This window comes from Plasmodium berghei (assembly GCF_900002375.2).
Source record: "Plasmodium berghei ANKA genome assembly, chromosome: 6".
Classification (NCBI taxonomy): Eukaryota; Apicomplexa; class Aconoidasida; order Haemosporida; family Plasmodiidae; genus Plasmodium; species Plasmodium berghei.
In genome coordinates, this window is record NC_036164.2 from 534,332 (window position 1) to 555,639 (window position 21,308).

Consider the following 21,308-nt stretch of genomic DNA (forward strand, 5'->3'; position numbering starts at 1 on the left):
ACACTTTTTAAGACAATAAAAGTATTCTTAATTCAAACATATAAAATGATATGTTCCACTTTTTTCTTGCACTTCTTTTTTTGTAATAATCTAGCTATTTGACCTTTTTTTATGCACGTGCAGGTATGTTATTAAAAAAAATATATATACATAATTGTTGTGTATTATTTATAATTTTCTAAAGATTATATACACCCATTTCTACATGCACGTGCATGTATGTACATTACGTGTACATGTATATGGGTATTTATATTTTTTTTTATGTGTGTGTGCATTCTTTTTGGTCTTATTCACCATGCATTTATACTTAATCCTCGAATGGTTCAAATGTTCTAAATTTATTCATTGCGTGATAAATGATTTAGCATACTTTTTTGTTTATGATAATTCATGATTTTTTATATTTTTTTAAGTGATAAAAATTTGTCATATTATTATAGAATTCTATAATTGGTATATGATAAAAATATTAACACACTTATGTAGCTAGCTTTTTTTTTAATCTAGCTAAATTAAAAGGGAGAAAAAAAAATATGCAAAAAGCATTTATTATTCTCCCTAACTGTAAAAAAACGTTTTTTGTTTGTGTTAAATAAATTTTATCACAACAAAAACTACATTTTAGAGAAGGCGTCTACATATGTATTATTTTTTTTCCTTCTCCTACTTTTGTTAATATTCTTGTTACCCGGCAAATTTCGGTTATTGTTGTTATTTATGTAGTCATATTTGATTGTTTTGTTTTAATTTATATATCATTCCATTGTGTTTTATTTTGTCGTATTTTTAAGATAAAATTTTCCTAAATTTTAGAAATTAAAACTCGGTTTATTTTGCGTCATTTCAAAGCAAAAAAAATATATAAATATCATAAAAGGTAACAAAATGAATTCTAAGAAAATCGAAGAACTGGATAAAACAACTAACCATTTAGACAATAGTAGAAACAATATGTATAGTTGCACATTTATGGAAAAAGGCGATGAAGATAATATTCTTAATTCAACTATTCTCAAAATGAATAATACTGAAAAAGGTATATCTTTCCAGACAATAGAGGAAGAAATAAAAGACAAAAATAAAATAAGTAATATACCATCCGACTATGCAGAAAAAGAAAAGTATTGTTTTAATGAATTATTATATACAAAGCAAAATGGTTATATTAATATAATTGAAAAAGAAGATAAACCAATTCAAGAAATATTAACAGATGATAAAAAAAATATTTCTGAGATAGATAGTTCCAAGTCAGATAAAATGGATCCATGTTTATCATCACAAAAAGTTGATGAAGAATATAAATATGGAGATAATTATAATATCAATGGTGATAACCCTGTACATAACTCTGACGAAATTAATGAAGACTCTAAATGTGAATGTTCGTTTTTTATTAGTAAATGTGATTATGAGAAAGATTCGGATGCTAACACAAATGGCCCCAAAAAAAGTTGTAAAGATTCAGAGGAAAATATAAATTATTATAATAATAATTTATTATTAGGAATATCTGAAAATAAGGATACATTAATAAAATGTGATAAAATATTTGAGAGAAGTTACTATTCAACGTCAGCATCTACAGTTTTAGCTAGCAACGAGAATGAACAAAATTTGCAAAATATAAGTAGTTATGAAACAGTTAGTTCAATGAATGAAAAAATAAAATTGGATGGTAATGGTAAATATGAAAAATTGGAAAAAGAGCAAACATATATTATGAATAAAGAAACAAATGTTATTAACCCCCAAGATTATTCTATACATGATATTGGTACATATAGGGATGAATGTATTAGCTATTTAAATAAAATAAAAGATATTCCTCATAATATCGGAAGTCAAATTAATAGCTATCAAAATAATAATATTATAGGCAATAACAATTTTAAAGATAAAAGTTATTTAATACATGAAAATGATTTTTTCGATGTAGAAACAAAAAAAAAAAATATTTTGCAAAATTACTTTTTAGTAAATAACAACAATGAAATTAATGCAAATGAAGATATGAACAATAGAAGTGATGATCTTAAAAATATTGAAGCAGTTGCTTCCGATCTAAATGAGATAATAGAAGAGGATACGATACAAAAGAAAATAAATATAAGTAAGAATTGTAAAATCGAAGAAAATATCAACATGAACATTAATGATCATAATAAAAACGCAGTATTTAACTTTAATATAAACAGACAGCTATTTCATGACAATCAGGGGGATGAAAATATGTATAAAACAAATTTTAATACCGAAAATAATAAATCGATCAATATAATTAACGGTATGAGCAAAGAAGTTTATGAACAGAATTCTGGTGATATTCATGCCCAAGTTGAAAATATAAATAACATAGAACAAACAACAAATAATATTATTGAAAATAATATGATGATTATTCAGGGGTCAGATGATTTGAGATTTACAACATTGAATTGTATTAATGATAATAGCAACACAGATATAATGAAATGTAAAAGAAAAATAAAGAATGATGAAAATAGAGAAAATATAATGATTAAAACGGATCAAAAAAATATAAAAATGAAAGATGAATTAGATGAAGATGATAAAGACGAACTATATGGTATTCCAGATAAAAAAAGAAGAAAGAAAAATAAAAAAAAAAAAATTCCGGGAAGAGTATATAAAGTAATTGTAAGAGGCAAAGAATGTTGGAGAGCTGAATGGCTTGTCCAAAAAAATCAAGAAAATATTGAAAGGGAGAAAGAAGAAAGTAAAATGGATAGATATTCTATAATGAAGTTAGAAAATACAAAAGATGTTGATAAAAATATAAATAAAATGAATACACCAAATTTCCAAAAAAAAAGTAAACAATTTTCAGTATCGGTATATGGTTATGAAAATGCACGATTGTTTGCATTATTTGAGTTAATAAAATATAATTCAGTTCCTGATAGTTTAAAAGAAGAAGCAAGTATATGTATTCATAATATTAAAAGAAATATTATGAACTCAGAAAATTCATCGAATAAATCATTTAGTGGTCATTTTTTACAATTTCTATTGGCTGATGAAAACAATGAATATTCTTCTTTGCTTTATAAAAGATTAGAAGATAATGTTATACAAAATGTCAACAAATATAGTATGCATGAAATGAATAATATAAATCGAATGAATTTATTTCAGACGCAAGGGAAAGAAATCGGGTTTAGGAATGAAAAATATTTCACTGTTCAATATGATAATGAAAATGGACATGGAAATAATATAGTAGATGGAACAATTTGGAATATTCAGAATAATGAAAGAAATTTATTTTATAACAATAATAATAAATGTAGAAATGATTATTATTACAACAATTCCAATGATATAATTAAAATGAAAAAAGAGAATAATGAAAAATTAACAACTTTCAATGATAATAATTTTTATAATAAAGCTAATTATATTAATAGATATAATAATCCATATGTTAGTAATAATAATCCTTCTATTCATAACTTAAACAATTTAGTATACAACATAAATTCTTATGATTTTAATCCAATGCATATTAGAAATGGGTATGGAAATGATAGCAATTCTACAATAAATATATCGAGCCCAAATTCCAATTATCATCGAGGTTTTGGCGAAGAAAAGGATATCCAAAAAAAAAAAAACTTTTTCAATATAAATAATACACGAAAATATGTTGGTGATATAAATAATAAACCAATGGATGGATTTAAACAAAACCTTTTTGAAAAGGTTCTTAACAATTTAGAGAACAATATGGGAAACAATAACCTATATAATTACAATTCACTTGAACATCATATAAATTCAAAAGTGAAATCAACTTATCCATACAACAATGATAATATTACTAATGATCCAGCCAATACTACAACTATGATTAGTCATGGGGCTAATAATAATCAAATAAGTAATGAAACTGAAATACGAAATTCTCAACAGATTTTGCATGACAATTTATTAGTGTACAGAAATTTTATGAATCCAAGTTCATGTGACATTGGCAATGTTGATAAGAATAGTGAAAACGATCGAGGTGAAAAAATGGCTTCGAATTTTGAAGGGGCATTCTTAAATAAAAGCAATATTGTATTTAAGCAGAATGCCAATTTTGATCCGTTTCTTGGAAGAAATGTGAGCAATATAAACACCTAGTTACACAGTGTTACAAAAAAAAATAAATAAAAAAATTAAAAAAAAATAAATAAATAAATAAATAAATAAATAAATAAATAAACGAGTATATGAGAAAAAAGGTACATGAAATACTGTTTAAAAAAGGGGTGCGTAAACTCAAATTTGTGCTTATTCGATATAAATGAATTGGCATGACGATACTCAAAACAAGTAGCGGTGTAAATTTAGTTTGTGAAAAAAAATATTGGCTAGTTGTTTTTTATTTTATAGCTAGCTAATGTTTACCCTATTATGTGAGTAATATACATGCATTTCAAGATATATACTTATGTGATATGTATTGATTATATTGCAATTCATCTTAAGATGTATCATCGTTTTTTTAATAGATTTATATCACGATATTTTTAATTTGGACACAAAAAAATGCACACATACATAAAAAAGTTTTTTTTTTGTGCAAATTTTTCTGAACGTTCAGAAAAAAAATAAAACAATTTGAGAATGTTAAAAAATTCCATAATTCATTTTAGCAATATATACCTCCAAGTGCTCATGATCTCTATGCTTATTTTTCAATCGCTCTGATAAAATATTTCCATAGGTTTGTGTTTCTTCATATTTGAATGGGACTTTTATATGTTCTAAATTATTTAACGCTGAAAATATATTGTCATTAAATAGTTCAATTTGTTTGATTATTTTATTAAAATCGGTTTTGTTATAATTTTCTTCAAATTTTATAAGTAAATGTTTATTTTCTTTAATTTTATCAATAGTATCGTCAACACTTATATTGTTTGTTATTGTATTAACATCCTGAATATTGTTATAGGGATTTCTCGGTATTGTATGAACAGGTAAGCATGTTAAATTGTATAAATTGCTATTTAAATTTGTAATAGATTGAATTAAATTTACACAATAAGATTTCATATCATTTATTAATTTGGCATATGGTAAATTATTTCGAATGTCAAAATTTTCTTTCATAGAAACAGTTGTAATATATAAAATATTTGCTAATTTATTGGCGATATTATTAATTTTTATTTCGATATTTTCATTTTCGTCTTCCTCTTTTCTATTTTCATATAGTTCATTCATATTGCTTTTATTTTATGAATATACAATAATATAATTTTATATTGAACTAGGAATACCTCATCAGTTTTCCTTAAAATTTATGATTGACTTTGGCATCAAATTAATAGAGATCTACAAAATAATCAAGAAAATGTAAAAAAAAAAAAAAAAAAAATGGTAGCTAAGCATATAAGTTAATTATTTATATACAAAATTTATTTCCAGTGTGAATAAGGTTAAAGTTGGAAAAAAAAAATATATATAGTGTAAATTTTTCAGTTTTATAGAAATGGGTAAAAACTATAAATTCATTGTTTAATTATAATATTAAATAGTTATTAATTTTAGATATGAGAAAAAAAAAGTCGCCTTCTTTTTTGCGTTCATGAAAAACTATTATAAGGCATAATGGCGATACGTATAAAATAAAAAAAGCGACAAATTTTTCAAATTTAATTAAATTTAATTAAAATGTGGAAATCTATTAATTACGAACAAAGGCACCAAAAAATATAAATAAACAGAATAAATAAAAAAAAATGTGCAAATATTAAAAAATTCTATGCAAAAAAATATGAGAAAAAAATTAGTATATAAGAAAATGAGCCCAGGGCTTTTTACTTACACATTTTACAGGCTATATAAAAGAATCATCATTATTTTTAAATTTTATGGAATATATAAAATTATTTTGAAGTTTTTTTTTTTTAATTGAATAACGCAATGCAAATTTATCATTTGCTAATTTACCAAATAAAAAGAAAAAAAGAATACCACTTTTTTTAAAATTTGTTATTTCAACAATTGGCAAAAAGTATTTATAAATATAAGGAATATGATGTTTTAATAAAAATTTTGTAGCTTTCATATATTTATTTTTTTGGTTATCATTAATAATTAAATCGTTTTTTTTTAGGTAACGAATGTGTATATTAAATTTTTCTTTTTTTTTTTTTTTTCGTTTTTTAATAAATAAATAAGCATTTTTTGTTTTGGTTTTTTGAATATCAAAACTTTTTTTATTTATTCTTTTCACTTTTGCTGAAATATTATCATGAATGAATACATTCGAACTTTTGTCTTTATATCGTTGTATTGAATTTGGATTTGAAACATCGTCAGTATGGTTATTGATAATACAAAACAAGTTATTATTTACAACAATTTTACTTTTCCCATTTATATTTATCATTTTTAGTTTTTTATAAAATATATTTGTTGGGCTTGTTTCAAAATCTGTTCGTTTGCTTATTTCGACATTGGGCCTAGTATTTGTTTTATTATTTAATATAATATTAATATCATTTTCAATTTTATTTGATAAATTAATATTCTTATATGTTATATGTTTCTGCAAATGTTGATCTCTTAAATTGTTAATTGCAAATAAAAACAATTCATTATATATTTGATCAATAATAGAATAATTTAAATTCGTTTTAACATAACTTTTTATAATGTTATATAGGGCTTCAATTCTAGCTAATTTTGATGAAAGAATTAAAAATTCATAAAAATTGAAAATTTTTAAAAAAATATTATTTTTATATAATAATTTATTAATTTTTATTATATTATTAACATTTGTATTAAAAAAAAAATGTTTATATAAATTATTTTGCATTTTCATATATTCGATAATAAAAAAATTATTTGTCTTTATTTTTATATTATCTGAAATATAATATTTATTCTTTAGATAAATATAAAATATATTATTATGAAATTCTAAATGTTTATCTAAGTTTTTTATTTGTGATGATAAATTTGTTAGTCTTTTATTTAACGAGGAATAAGCATATATCTTTGCATTTTCCAATTCCTCATTTTTTTCAAATTTTGTGTGTATAGTTGTTTTGGTAATATTTTCATTATCTTTTTTTATTTTTTTATTTTTTTCAAATATAAGAGAAATATTTGGTATTAAAATATTTCTAATAAAATTTCGTGAAATATATAACTTTTGATTTGATATGTCATATTTCCATTTTTTTTTAATTGCATACATATAATTGTAAATTTGTATTTTATTTAATTTAATAAATGGTCTATACAATAAACAATTTTTAAAATAAGTTAAAAAATTTATTCCTTTTAAATTTTTAATATATATTCCTCTAAAAAAATGAAATAACATTGTTTCATTATTATCATTTTGATGATGCCCTAGAAATATAATAGATTTTATTTTTTTACTATTTTTGAGAAATTCTGTTTTTTTAAAAAAAAAATCTGAAAAATATTTAGGAAATTTTTTATAATTTTTTAATAAAATATTACACACATTTTTTTTATACAATTTTTTAAGATATATATTTATATCATTTAAATATTCACTATATTTATAATTTGTTCCTTTTTTAAAATCACAAATAGAATGTTTTTTTTTTTCATTTATAAGTTCTTTTATTTCTTGTTTAAGAATTTTATTTGTCAATTCAATGTATGAATTTTGTCTCCATAATCTAGATATTAATAAAAAATTATTTTGTGATTTTGATTTTTTAAAATTATTATTATCAAATATATTTCTATCCTTAGTTTTCATAATATTATTTTTTGTTAAAATTTTAGTAGCAAATTTTAAGTTATATAATTTACAAATATGTTTTAAAAATTTTTTTTCTTGGGTACATTCAATTCTGGTTTTATGATCACAATATAAAACTGTTATTTTATTTAAAATGCCAAGGAAAAAATATATTTTATTTATCCAAAAACATTCTGAATTATTATTACAAATATGATTTAGTTTTGCTATTTTTTCCTGAATAAGATTATATATATTTTCATGTTTATAAAAATATATATTTTTTATTTTGTCTAAAATATCTAAATAATTTAAATTGTCTTTATATAATATTATTATTATTATTTTGTAAATTGTAAAAATAAATGAATACAAAAGAGCCAATGAATCTACCCCTGCACTTACGCTGAAAATTATATATTTTTTTTTTTTTAAAAAATAAAAAAAGTATCGATTTTTTAAAATAGATATCCAATAAATTTCAACCTGTTGTATTATTTCATCTATTAAATTATTTTTTTCTTTTATTTCTTGATCTTTATATGTATTACTATACATATTGAAAGTATTTTTAGGATTTTCCCATTTTGTGAATAACAATGAATTATATTTTGTTACATTTTGTAATTCTTTGTTTTTTATATCATTTTCTATATTTATAAATGAGCAAAATTTTTTTAAAAATATTTCATTATGTGTTTTCCATTCTTTAAAGATATTATTAACTTTGTTTTGTTCCTTATTATATCCATTAAGTATTATTTTTTTTTTTTTTTTTTTATTTAATATATCTTTTGATAATTTTTCATCTTTATTGAAAATTATTTCATAAATATTTTTCTCTGTTTTTAAATAGACATCATGTTTAGGATTCTTTATTTTTATTTTTTTTTTTGAAATCCATGGATTTAAAAATGTATGAATATGTTTATATCCATCTTTTTGTATTTTTAAGCTTCTTATATAATTCCAGTAAATCCATAAAATAGATAAAATTTGGATTAAATGCATTTATTTTTTACAAGCATTTGTTATCTATATTATTTTATATATCCTATATATTTCTTTGTATTATCATTTCACAATGTTCTGTGTATCTACATTGCTACGAATAAAAAATACACATTTATATACATCATAATAAGTTCATGTTTATTTGCAATTCAAATTTTCAAGTGTTTATTCCCCTTGCCTTAATAGGTTAATGATATTATCAAAAAAAATGAATATCATATGTATACTATCAGTTATATATTTTTTTCTAAAAATAACAGAAAACTCTAACAAATTACTCCAAAAATGGATAAACAAAAGAAGCAAATTCACACTAATATTACTACAAAGATGAAATGATGAAAAGGCTGGAAAAAAAAGTGAAAAAAATGATATATAAAATACAAGTGCAAAAATAGTTTCAGTGAAAACCCAAATAACATTATTTTTTTAATTTTTTAATTTTTTTAATTTTTTTAATTTTTTTAATTTTTTAATTTTTTAATTTTTTTAATTTTTTTTACAAAATCGGTGACTTATTTTATTTAACATACATGCATGAATATGTTTATATCCCCCAATTGAGGAATATTTCCTATTATTTAAGATTAGTGATATATTCTGATTTTATTTTTATTTTTTTTGTTTTGGAACACGAACTTGTGTAAAGCAGCCTTATCAGATTCATTTAAATTTTTTCAGAAACTAAAATGAAAAAAAGAAAGTAGTTCATGCATTTTTTATATCATTTGGGAATTTAGATGCATAATGGAAAAAAAGGAAAATAACAATTTCCCAAATTTCTTAGATGAAAATGAAAAGAACAACTATGTGAAATGTGAAATGATAAAAAGTATGAACAGGCGAGGAAAAGAAATACTTATAAAAATGTTAAAAATAAAAGAAAATGTAATATATGATAATATATTAAATATAAATATATCAATTAAAAATATTTGGATATATATGGATTTACAATGTACATTTTCTTTAAACGATTTAATACTTATTTCTCGGACTTTTAAAAATACTGAAATAATATATGATGATATAAGTTTTGAAGATAATGAAAAACACGAAAAAACAAATGAATCCTTATTTGATGAAGAAAAAAAACCCAAAAATATTTTTCTATATTTTCAAAATTATAAAATCCGAAAAAATGTGGTTAAAATTTTTTTCCCCAAAACTCACACAGTTTGTTTTATTCATAAAAATGGATCAATACATATACATGGCTCATTAGTTTTAAAAAAACTTTTACTAATATTAATAAAAGTTGTTAAAAAATTAAAATATAAAACATTTTGGAAATATACTAAATGTCAAAATAAAAAAAATGAATTTAATCACAATATTTATGAATTATGCACCTTTCCATCACTTTTAGATAAATCTTTTCAAATAGACACAGAAAATTTATTAAATGAAACTAAACCAAAACAATTTGAATATATTAAATCATCGAATATGATAGAAGGTACTAAAACACAAAACACATTTAATTCTGCCTCTTTTATCAATAAAAATTTAAATCAAAAGATTGAACCAATAAATCCAGAACATTCTTCATCAAATTTAAATCAAATAGACATGTTAGTGGATGGCTCAAAAGAACCTAATCGAATTATAAATAATTGCGAAAATATTATCAAAGAAATACGCGATAAGATAGATAAATTAAGCCCTTTGAAAAATTATAGCACTACTTTTGATGAGCTAAATAATAAAATTGAAAAAAAAAAATTGAAAAAAATCGAACAAAATTGCATGAACAGTCATAAAAAAATAACTCATAAAAATTCTGAAAAAAGTGACTTTTTATGTTTTGAAGATAATTTTTCCGATTTTGGAGAAAAGGAAGAAAAACTTTTGCTCTTGAATAGTAATAATGTCAAACAGAATAAGGAAGAAGACTTGAATTTTTTGAAAAAAAATAAGAAAATATATAATTGTGGGTTATCCAATTTTAATACATTATATGAACATAACACTGGCGAAAATTATGATTCACAAAATAATCAAGTAAATATAAAAAAACAAATAAGAAATAATTTAGATTTTGAAAATATTCCTATAAATAATGAGTGGGATACTAATAAAATTAGCAAGAAAATTATATACAAATTTAATATCCATAATAAATGGACATATATAATTCGTGATGATGTGATTTTTGATATGACAAAATTTAATATTAAACAATTAGTATGTGTTTTTAAAATTAAATTAAAACATTTTGATATAACACGAATTTACAATTATATTGAATTTAAAAATATATTAACTGATATTAATAATATTGTATATATAAAAATCGATCAAAATTTTTTAAATAAATTAATTTCACAAACAAATTTAGAAAATTTTGTTAAAAATAATTTTATACAAAACTATCATATAAACAATAAAAATTCAGTTAGAACCGTTTTGCTATTTAGCTCTGGAAAAGTTGTCATTTATTCCTGCAAGGATATTCATGAAGTTTTGTCTATTTCAAGATTTGTTGTAAATGCCTTAAGACGAAATAATAACATTATCTTTGAATAATTTGCAATATAATAAATTAAACTTTCCTTTTTTTTTTTTAAAACAAAATAAATTTTTTAGTAACAAATTTTTATGTAAGTTTTATGGTATATGAAATTCACGCATTGTGTATATATGTTTCATATAATATTTTAGTTGCATAAATATATGCACACACTTTTTTTGACCAATAAACTATTTGCATATATATTGTGCAATTATTTTCTAAACAAAAAAAAAACTAGCCATAAAATAATAGCTATTTACTTTTTTTTTTCTTACAAAATATATTGTTTCGCTACCTTTTCAAAGGTATGATTTATCACAAGGATCGGGATTTTCTTGCAAACCAAATGAATTAGTGGCATGTTTTTGTTTTAATTCGTTGATTTTTGATTTGTATCCTTTGTAAGATGGTAATGAAGACATTAAGACAGTTTTTGGTGTAGCATTAAATTTTATGTACAAGTCAGGTGCATTTATAATTTGAAGCCTAGCAGCCATACATTTTGTTATATAAAAATTTTCGAAATATCCAAATGAATAAATAATATTTTTAATTAAACTAGGTACTTGCCATTTCTCGTATTTTAAAAAGTTATTTTTTTCACAATAAAAGCCGAGTAATGATCTATACATTAATTCACATGAACAAAGTAAATGCTTATGTGTGTGCCACTCTATATGTTTTAATGGATAATTATAAAAATAATTGTGGTTGTTGTCTTTTTCTTTATTTTCATTTTTATATTCAACAACTAAATCATTTAAATTGGTAATATCTTCTTTACTATAATTTTGTGGAATTATTTTTCTATCTCTTTTATATTTTAATAAATATTCCAAAATACTATTGTCTTTATATAAATAATTTAAATAATCTTTGCTTACGCTACTAATCATAATGTTATTTTTATAAAGGCTATATAAATAATGGCCTTCTAATTCATTTAATAAAAGTAAACTTCTTCCCGTTGTATTTTTGGCTATTGATATATTTGTTGTTAATATGTATTCATCGATATTTGTCCGAATACCTACTTGTATTACCAAATCTACATTGTCAATTTCTATTCCTTGATATAATAAAGATGATGAAAACAATATTTTGTTTCTTCGCTTTTTATTTATGTTTTCACTATTATTATTAAATGTGTCTAATGTATACATTTTTTTGTCTAAACTTAATTTGCTATGTAAACATAAAATTACAATATCTTTTAACGCTTCAAATTCCTTTTCATAATTTAATCCTTCCGAATGATCAGTTTCGGTATTTTGTTCGTCATTTATAAATTGATTTTTTTTTTGATAATATTTTTCATGGCGATTCAAACAAGTGGATTTAAACATATTTTCATCTAAAAGTTTATCCTCTTTGATATTTGATTCTGCATTTATATTAATTTGACTAATTGATAAATCAGTAAATACAAAAGGGTTTGAAGAAATGGAGAAGTTGACATTTTCTTTATCATAATAAAAAGAATTACAAAAATTGTTAATATTATTTTTAAAATTATTTGTAAACTTATTACATTTTAGATATAGCAAAAATAAATACCCTTTAAATATATAGTGCTTAAAAATAGCATATATAAATTGTAACATTTTTACAGTTGGCATAATGATAACAATTTTTGATGAATTATTTGATATAAATTCTTTATGAATTATATTAAAAAGTATTAAAGCAAATTTATCAGAATCGTAAATTAAATATTCTTGTTTTAAAAAAATATGAGTGGGAATATTTTTTCCTTTATTTTGTTCATAATTATTATTGCTATTGTCATACATTTTATAATTATTATAATCACTATTACTTAATTTTAATTTTCTTACTTTTTCTTCAGGACCTTCATATTTATATTGTTCATCTTCTTTTTCAATCAATGCCCCATCTGAATTATTATTTTTTTTGTGGTCTTTTGATATACTATTAGTTTGATTTAATTTAATATTTCTTTCAATATTATATATATCATTACACTTTTTTCTATTTTCCATCACAATTTTATTGTCTATTTTTTCAAATACTTCATTCGCTTCATATGACATACCATTATAATAGGTAATATTTTTGTCTTCTTTATTTATACAATTTTTATTGTTTTGATTTTTTGAAAATTCAGATTTAAAATTAATTAGATCATTTGTGTGTGCATTCAATTGTTTTGTTTCACTCCGTTCTGATTGAGTATGTACAATAAATGAATTAAATTTATTAACATGTTCATAAAATATTTTTGAATCTTTAGCATACCAAAGTTTGCCTACATCATCACAATTTAATATATTGTTTTGATAGATTTTTAATAACTGATCATTAAATTTATGATAAAGTTGGAATTGTAAATTCTGTACATGCTCATAATATTTTTGATAAGAACTTTTATCATTTGAATTAAAATTAATCATATTCATAATAATAGAAGAATAGAAAACATTATTATCAAATATACAATTATGTACAAAATTTAAATATAAATAATTTAAACGTAACAATCTATATGCTAATTGTTTTAAAAAATTATTAACTATGCATGTTAATAAAATTGTTTGATGTCCTTTAGGTAATATATTTTTTATTATTAATATATTTTTTAGGTAATTTTGATTTAAAAGAAAATAAGCTTCATCAATAATTATTGTATCACATAAAAAAAATAAGTTAGAAAAAGAAGTCGAATATTTTATATGATTAATAAAAGACACCGGGGTTGTAATAATTATATGAGGTTTTTTTTTTTTTAATTCATTTATTTCACCTTGCATGTTCATATTTTTTCTACCATGAATATAATGACATACTATATTATATGGATGATACATTATTAATTTTTTAATGATATTATATGTCTGTTCTACTAAAATAATATTTGGACAAATGATTAAAGCATGCACATAATTCTCTTTAATTTTATGATATTTTTTTAATTTGTTTATTTGTATTATAATTTTATGTAACAATGGGATAGAATATCCAATCGTTTTCCCAGATCCTTTGAATGAATAAACAAGTAAATCTAAATCTTTAAAAAAAAGTGGAAATAAACAATATTGATTAGTAGTCAAATATTTTATATTAAAGTTTTTCAAAAGACTTAATTTTATATATGAATCAATGTTTATATTCTGTAAATATTTATATTTGCATAATTTCTCAATGTAAGACTTATTAAATATATTTTGTGACGAAATTTCTGACTTGGTCATATTTTTATTGTTATGTTCAGAATTGTTTTTTATATTATTCAATGTTTCACGTGCATCATCGTTAGTTATATTTTCGGATATTATATCATGTCTATTATCATTAAAACAATCAGTTAAACTTCTTATAATGATGCTATCTTTATTTTTATTTTCTTCATTCTTTTTGTCTGTATTTTCAAACGAAAAAAAGGAATTTTCTTCGTGTCCCTTTAAATTAATAACATTGTCTACATAATTAACACAATTTTTTTGAAACGTGGTGTTTGATAAAAATGTGTCATAAAAATGAAATGGAATATATTCCCTGTTTGATGATGTTTGTATGCACAGTTCAGATTTTATTTTTTTAAATTTTTTTAAACATAATTCATTTAAATCGTTTATATTGTCATACACTATTTTATTTTGTTCATTTTGCAAATTAAAGTTGGTATTTGGTTTGTTATCATTATGGTCATATTTATTTTGATTTTTGTCATTATAATTATTAATATTATATATATGACTGTTAATATTTTTTTTAGGATGGTTATTATCATCAGCAATGGGAATGATGCATTCAATTTCCTTGTATGTTAAGAATGTTCTTTTTCTTTCATTTTTTAAATGAGTTAAGATTTTAAAACAGTTTTTTACATTTTTAAATTTTATTTGTAATATCATTTAATATGAACTGAATATATGTAAATATATTTCTATCCTTGCATAAATTATTTTGATATTTTTAAAACTGTAAAAGTATTCGAAATGAATTTCCAATCGTCTATAATGTTATATTTATGAACAAGTCAGGAAAAGAGGCAAGCAATAAGCATGTAAAGATATATGCTTATATAGGCCTATACTTATATCTAGACATGCATACACAATAATAATTATTTTATCATCAAAATATAACAAACATATTTACCATATCACTTTAAAAATAGTATTTACGAGTTTGATGGCTAATTAGGAGTGTATTTAATTATTGCATTTTTTTTTGTTAAAATAATAATCTCGTTTTTTTTTTAATATTAAATAATAATAGTTAATTTGCTTTTTAAAATATAAAACATTTATTTTAATTTTTATAGCATAAAAAATTCATACCTTTTTTTGCATAACTAAATACGTACACAATACATGTTTGGTTTTCCATTAAAATGGGATTGTATATATTTTGTTATTATTATTATTTTATTTTTTTTATTATTTTATTATTTTTATTTTTTAATTATATTTAAATGCATAATTTTTTAGAAATGTTAAAGCAAAATTTTATTTTTCATTATTATCATTATACTATATAGATATTAAAATAATTAATAATTTTTATATTATGAAAAATAATTATGAGGGCAGGTGGTGTAGTGGTATCACGCTTGATTTGCATTCAAGAGGTCCGGGGTTCAATTCCCCGTCTGTCCATTATAAAAATAAAAAATGTTTTTTATTTATTTTGTATTTATTAATTATACTTTTTTAATTTCAAAAAATAATCCTTATTTTATTATAATATTAAATACGTATTATTATTTTTTAGTTCAAAAATAAAACGTAGTATAAAATATGATTATTAATTACTATTTCCATACATTCAACTTATTAAAAAAAAAAAAAATAATAATAATAATAATTTTGATATTTTGAACTGCTCCGTCAATTATTATACATATTTTCAATTATTATAATATAATATACATTTGTAACATTTATATTTTTTAAAATAAATTTTTTCATTATTAAAATTATGTGAGTATAAAAATCATCTATATTTTATTATATTATTATTTATTGTATTATTATTTTACTTTTTTAAAAAAAATAGATTTTCTAAATTTTCCCACGCCGGGAATTGAACCCGGGCCTTTCGGGTGAGAGCCGAATATCCTAGCCACTAGACCACGTGGGATATAATTGGATTTTGTTCAATTTTTTTAAAAAACATTTTTTTTAACTGTTAAAATATATTCTTAGATTATATGTATAATATGAAATTTGCATATATCAGTTATTTTTTCCTATATAAGAAATGTTTTTATTTCGCTGATTAATAAAATCATATTCACAGATTGTTAATATTTTTTTTTTTGTTAGTTGTATAGTCTAATATAATTTGTATAGTTACTGATATATATTATGTATATATTTATACACCAATTTTGGATGTAATATTTATTTAAATAAAAAAGATAAAAATAATAATAAAATGCATAGTAATATATACACTCTTTTTTTTCGAAAATGTAATAGCTATGTAAAGAAGAAAGTAATGCCATGGAATATCAACAATAACTTTAGGAAAATACAAATTTATTCATATTTTTCTTTATATCATCAACATTATTTTTATATTTTTTTCTTGAGGAATAAATAATATTAACATCCTTTATATTTTTTCCCTTCCTTTTTGTATTATCAATGTTTATAATTCCTTCATATTCCATTTGTTGAGAATTTATACCACTTAAAATTTTTAAAAAATTCATATAATAAGACAAATCATATAAAATGTTTTTTTCTGTTTTTTTATTTTCTTCTAAACTAACTGACTTTAAGACATTCATAATATTTTTATTTATCATGTTATTATTTTTTATTGTAGAATGCTCTATTCCACTGTCTTTATGTTTTGCTATACTACACACAAGCATATTTACATTTAAAAAAAAAAATAATAGGAAAATTTTGGCTAGCTCCATTTTTATAATATGATATACAATTAAAGGCAAATGGCCAACAAAAAAAAGCTGAAAAAATGATGAAAAAAGTTAACAATAAAACGAACAACGAATTATGTATCGTCTCCTTTTCTTATGAATGCAAATTGCTACAATGGTATAGTTCTCTATTTTCCCAGGAAAAATAATTATATAAAATAATAATTGACAAAAAAATATTGAAGTAAAATTTTGTCGTTCCTTTTGAAAAGGCGTGTATATGAAATAAAAAGTTAAAAATATGAATATATGTATCATATATTAATATGTAAAATAATAATAAAAAATAAAATGGAAAGATAAAACAAATAAAATATATAATTTAAAAAAAAGTGTTAAAAAAAAAATTAGTTGAAATGAAGGTTAAAGAATATGTATTTTAAGGCACGTGTATTTATTTTTATATATTTTTCATCATAGCAAAGATTTAAGATATCCGAATAATAATTTTTTAATTTTTTATAACTTAAATTAGAATTAATTGTTTTTTTAAGACCTTTTTGTTTATTTATATTTTTGTAATATGTTGATATATTTTCCTTATATGAAATAATTTGATTAATATTTTTAAAATCATAAAATTTATAAATGGTATTAAATATATTAGATAAAATTATATTATTGTCTAATTGTTTATAATATAATATGAATTGTTCCCAATTTAAAATATTTTTTGAATTTTCTAAAAATATATTTGTTTCTATTTGATTTGAAAAAATCTCTAATTCTTGATCTGTTTCAATCACATCCTTTTCATTTTTCTTAAAATTATTTGAATTTGGAATTATATTTATTTGACAAAATGATAAGAATGTGTCGTAACTATATAACCAAGGATCATAAAAAAAAAACAATTTTTTTTTTTTTTTAATTTTATACTTTATATATAATGTAAAAAATGTTTCTAAATTCTCAAAAATAGTTGTTATTTTATTTACAAGGGGTATTATAAATTTAAAAAATAAACGATAAAAAGATATATTATATTTAATATATAATTCTAGTTCTTTTTCTAAAAGACATATTTCTTCATTTATTTTTATATCTGTTAAAGTATTTAACAAATTTGTGTTATTTATTTCCCTTTCGTTATTTTTATTGTTGTTTCCAAAGTTTTGTAAAAATAATTGTTCGAATTTTTTTATTTTAACTAGGCATATGTTACTCTCTCCTTCATTTATAATATTATTAATAACATTTTTTAAATTGTTTGTATTTTCATTACAATTTGTCAAATTTGTGGATTCAATTTTTTCCTTATTTCCGTCATGAGTACAATAAAATGCATCCTTAATTTGTTTGAATAAAATTTTGTTAATATTTTTAAAAAAATATTCCATAAAATGATCAAATATAGTGACCGTTTTTTTATATGGAGGTATAGATATTAGGGAAAATAAAATTATAAAATGAAAAGAAGAATTGTTAATTTTATATACATATTTTTTTATCATTTTAAAAATTTTACTTTTTATTATTATCTTAATTATTTTTTTAATTTTGGGTTGTCCTTGATCTAGTATAGGTTTATTTAATATATTGTAGACAAAAAATAAATAATTATATATTTGTTTTAAAGCATATGCTATTTGATTTTTTTTAAAAATATTTATAAATTTTTTGAGTAGCAATATGGTATTTATATTTTTTATTTTTATAGTAATTTTTTTCCATAACTCAATTAATATATTAATAAAATTCAAAAAATAAAGAGAATAACTAATATTTTTATAAAACATATCATGTGTTAATATTTTTTCATGTTTTTTGTAAAAATCATTAACAAAATTGTAACTATTACTTATGTTATTTATTAAAATATTTTTTTTTTTTATACATTTATTTATATTATCCACATAAATATTATAAAAAACAAATTTTTTAACATCCATTAAATATATATCTTCAATAAATTTATGGATATAATCATTATAATCATACATATTATTAAATCCTCTTTTTTTTATGTTTTTCACATTTTTTAAGTATATATGAAAATTATGAATATTCATATTTTCATTACTAATATTATTATTTTTTTTTAGAATTAAAAATATGTCTAAATAATTTTTATTTATTAATATATTATAAATATCATTATAAAAGTTTTTTATTTCATCGCTTTTGTTCTTATTTATAAATATTTCTTTGTTTTCTTTTTCAAACTGATTATATATATTTTCCTTCATTTCAGTTTCGCCATCATTGCATTTTGTCTTATTTTCTGAACATGTGGATTGAATTTTTGTAAAATCGTGAAAATCTGGAATATCTACATTTTTCAAATTGTCAAAATGAATCTCTAACTCGTTCATGTCTTTTTCATTAATTTCATTTTCTTCACAAACACTTTTGTTATCTTCTTTTGTATTGTTATTCGGCATAATCTCTATTTTATTATTAGAATTTAGTATATCTGGTTTATTATTTTCTAAAAAATCTTCATCAATTTCTAATTTGAAATGATCAAGAATAATGTCTTTACTAACATTTTCAATTTCTTCAATCATTTCTAAAAAAATATTATTTTCGTTAGAATTATTTATATATTTTTTGTTTATTATTTTTGATGGATAACTTTCTATTTTTTCCTCAAATATTTTATAACAAGTTTTATGTACTTCAAACATATAATTTATTTCATTTTTATTATTTTTATTTAAATATAGTTTATCATAACTTCCTGATGATTTGTTTAAATATTCTGATAAAAAAAAATTATTTTCGCTTTTTTTTACATCTTTAAAAAGAATATCGTTATTTCTTTGTTCTTCTTCTTTTTCAAACATTTCATCATATTTATTAAATTGAATTTTATCATAAAAATTAAATAAAATATCTGATTTAATTAAATCGTCACTGCTATGAATTACTTCTTTCTTTTTGTCAATATTTCCATCTAAAATGTTTTTATCTTTTATATTAAATATATCACTATCTTTATCATCAAATACTAATGAATTGTATATACATTCCTTAAAATTAGTTTTTGGAAATATATTTGAATTAAAATCAAAAGGAAAAGATATGTCTTTTGTATTTTTTTCATTTTCCATGAAGTTTATATCATAATTTATTATCTCCTTATTTGGGTAAGTATCCAAATCAATATGGTCAGAAATTTTATCGACTATATCTGTTTCATTTTTTGTACATGACTTGTTACGAAAATCAAAATCAGTGCAATTATTTTTTTTATTTTCATAAAAAATATTATCAAATAAAATTGAGGTATTCAAAATATCTTGGTTGTTTTGTTCGGAACTTATATTTTTTTCTAATTCTTTTTCAAATGGTTCGTATCTTTTTTCCCACTCGATGTTCTGATTTTCACTACCCACAATAAATACATCATTAATTTTGTTTATTGTTATGTCTTTTTCTTTTGGTTCTTTAATTTTTTCAATTTTATTATAATTTTCATCAAAATAATTATAATGCACTATTTGTTCATGTGTATGCATTACATCATTGTTTACTTCTGTATTTGTATTTTTTAATATATTTTCATATTTTGTATTTTCACTATTTTTATAATTTTTTTCAAAATTTTTTATATCATCTATTTCATTCAAATATAACAAAGAATCATGATTTGATTGATATGAATTTATAGTACTATTTATATTTGTTTCTTTTTTATTTTTGTCTAAATGTTTTATTTTTGTTAATTTGTTAACATGGTTGTTTTCATTATATTCCATAAAAAAATCAAAATCGTTGTCCTTTGGTTTTTGTTTATTGGTTTGTCTTAAAAATAAATCATCTTCTTTTTTTACATTCCCTGTTTTTGTTATTTTATAATTATCATGAGATTCTTTATTATTATTATCGCTACCGTTAATATTTTTTCCCATTTTCGTTAAAAATATAGAACCATCTTTGTTAATTTTGTCTGTACAATCTATAATATTACTTTCCGTTTGAATATTACACGAAAATATATTATACAATGTTTTTATATCCTTTATGTTTACATTATTTTTACTTATATTGTTTGAGCTATGATAACCATTTTTTTTTTTTGTTTTTTTGCTACAATTTTCGTAGTTTTGCATTTTTATCAAACCTCATTAGCCATATATAATCCATAACAACTGTGAAAGATTAATATA

The 21,308-nt window shown here is 20.4% G+C and overlaps 7 protein-coding genes and 2 non-coding genes across 9 annotated transcripts; 3 read left to right on the plus strand and 6 right to left on the minus strand.

The window, feature by feature from the left end:
- Positions 1-888: 888 nt before the first annotated feature.
- On the plus strand, positions 889-4,152 carry PBANKA_0612400 (conserved Plasmodium protein, unknown function; the record flags this gene model as incomplete). The annotated part of the gene is made up of 1 exon (XM_034563760.1): positions 889-4,152. The coding sequence occupies one exon, from the start codon at positions 889-891 to the stop codon at positions 4,150-4,152; it is 3,264 nt and encodes a 1,087-aa protein (XP_034420624.1).
- A 489-nt stretch (positions 4,153-4,641) lies between these two features.
- PBANKA_0612500 (mediator of RNA polymerase II transcription subunit 8, putative) lies at positions 4,642-5,241 on the minus strand (the record flags this gene model as incomplete). Its single annotated transcript, XM_034563761.1, has 1 exon — positions 4,642-5,241. One exon carries the CDS (start codon positions 5,239-5,241, stop codon positions 4,642-4,644), a length of 600 nt encoding a protein of 199 aa, XP_034420625.1.
- Positions 5,242-5,857: 616 nt separating this feature from the next.
- On the minus strand, positions 5,858-8,761 carry PBANKA_0612600 (PP-loop family protein, putative; the record flags this gene model as incomplete). The annotated part of the gene is made up of 1 exon (XM_034563762.1): positions 5,858-8,761. The coding sequence occupies one exon, from the start codon at positions 8,759-8,761 to the stop codon at positions 5,858-5,860; it is 2,904 nt and encodes a 967-aa protein (XP_034420626.1).
- A 750-nt stretch (positions 8,762-9,511) lies between these two features.
- PBANKA_0612700 (conserved Plasmodium protein, unknown function) lies at positions 9,512-11,293 on the plus strand (the record flags this gene model as incomplete). Its single annotated transcript, XM_034563763.1, has 1 exon — positions 9,512-11,293. One exon carries the CDS (start codon positions 9,512-9,514, stop codon positions 11,291-11,293), a length of 1,782 nt encoding a protein of 593 aa, XP_034420627.1.
- Positions 11,294-11,578: 285 nt separating this feature from the next.
- On the minus strand, positions 11,579-15,154 carry PBANKA_0612800 (DEAD box ATP-dependent RNA helicase, putative; the record flags this gene model as incomplete). The annotated part of the gene is made up of 1 exon (XM_034563765.1): positions 11,579-15,154. One exon carries the CDS (start codon positions 15,152-15,154, stop codon positions 11,579-11,581), a length of 3,576 nt encoding a protein of 1,191 aa, XP_034420628.1.
- A 675-nt stretch (positions 15,155-15,829) lies between these two features.
- PBANKA_0612841 lies at positions 15,830-15,901 on the plus strand. Its single transcript has one exon. It is a non-coding gene; the product is annotated as a tRNA-Ala (tRNA).
- A 412-nt stretch (positions 15,902-16,313) lies between these two features.
- Positions 16,314-16,385, minus strand: PBANKA_0612861. The gene has a single exon. It is a non-coding gene; the product is annotated as a tRNA-Glu (tRNA).
- A 385-nt stretch (positions 16,386-16,770) lies between these two features.
- On the minus strand, positions 16,771-17,175 carry PBANKA_0612900 (conserved Plasmodium protein, unknown function; the record flags this gene model as incomplete). The annotated part of the gene is made up of 1 exon (XM_034563766.1): positions 16,771-17,175. The coding sequence occupies one exon, from the start codon at positions 17,173-17,175 to the stop codon at positions 16,771-16,773; it is 405 nt and encodes a 134-aa protein (XP_034420629.1).
- Positions 17,176-17,540: 365 nt separating this feature from the next.
- On the minus strand, positions 17,541-21,251 carry PBANKA_0613000 (conserved Plasmodium protein, unknown function; the record flags this gene model as incomplete). The annotated part of the gene is made up of 1 exon (XM_034563767.1): positions 17,541-21,251. One exon carries the CDS (start codon positions 21,249-21,251, stop codon positions 17,541-17,543), a length of 3,711 nt encoding a protein of 1,236 aa, XP_034420630.1.
- Positions 21,252-21,308: the final 57 nt, after the last annotated feature.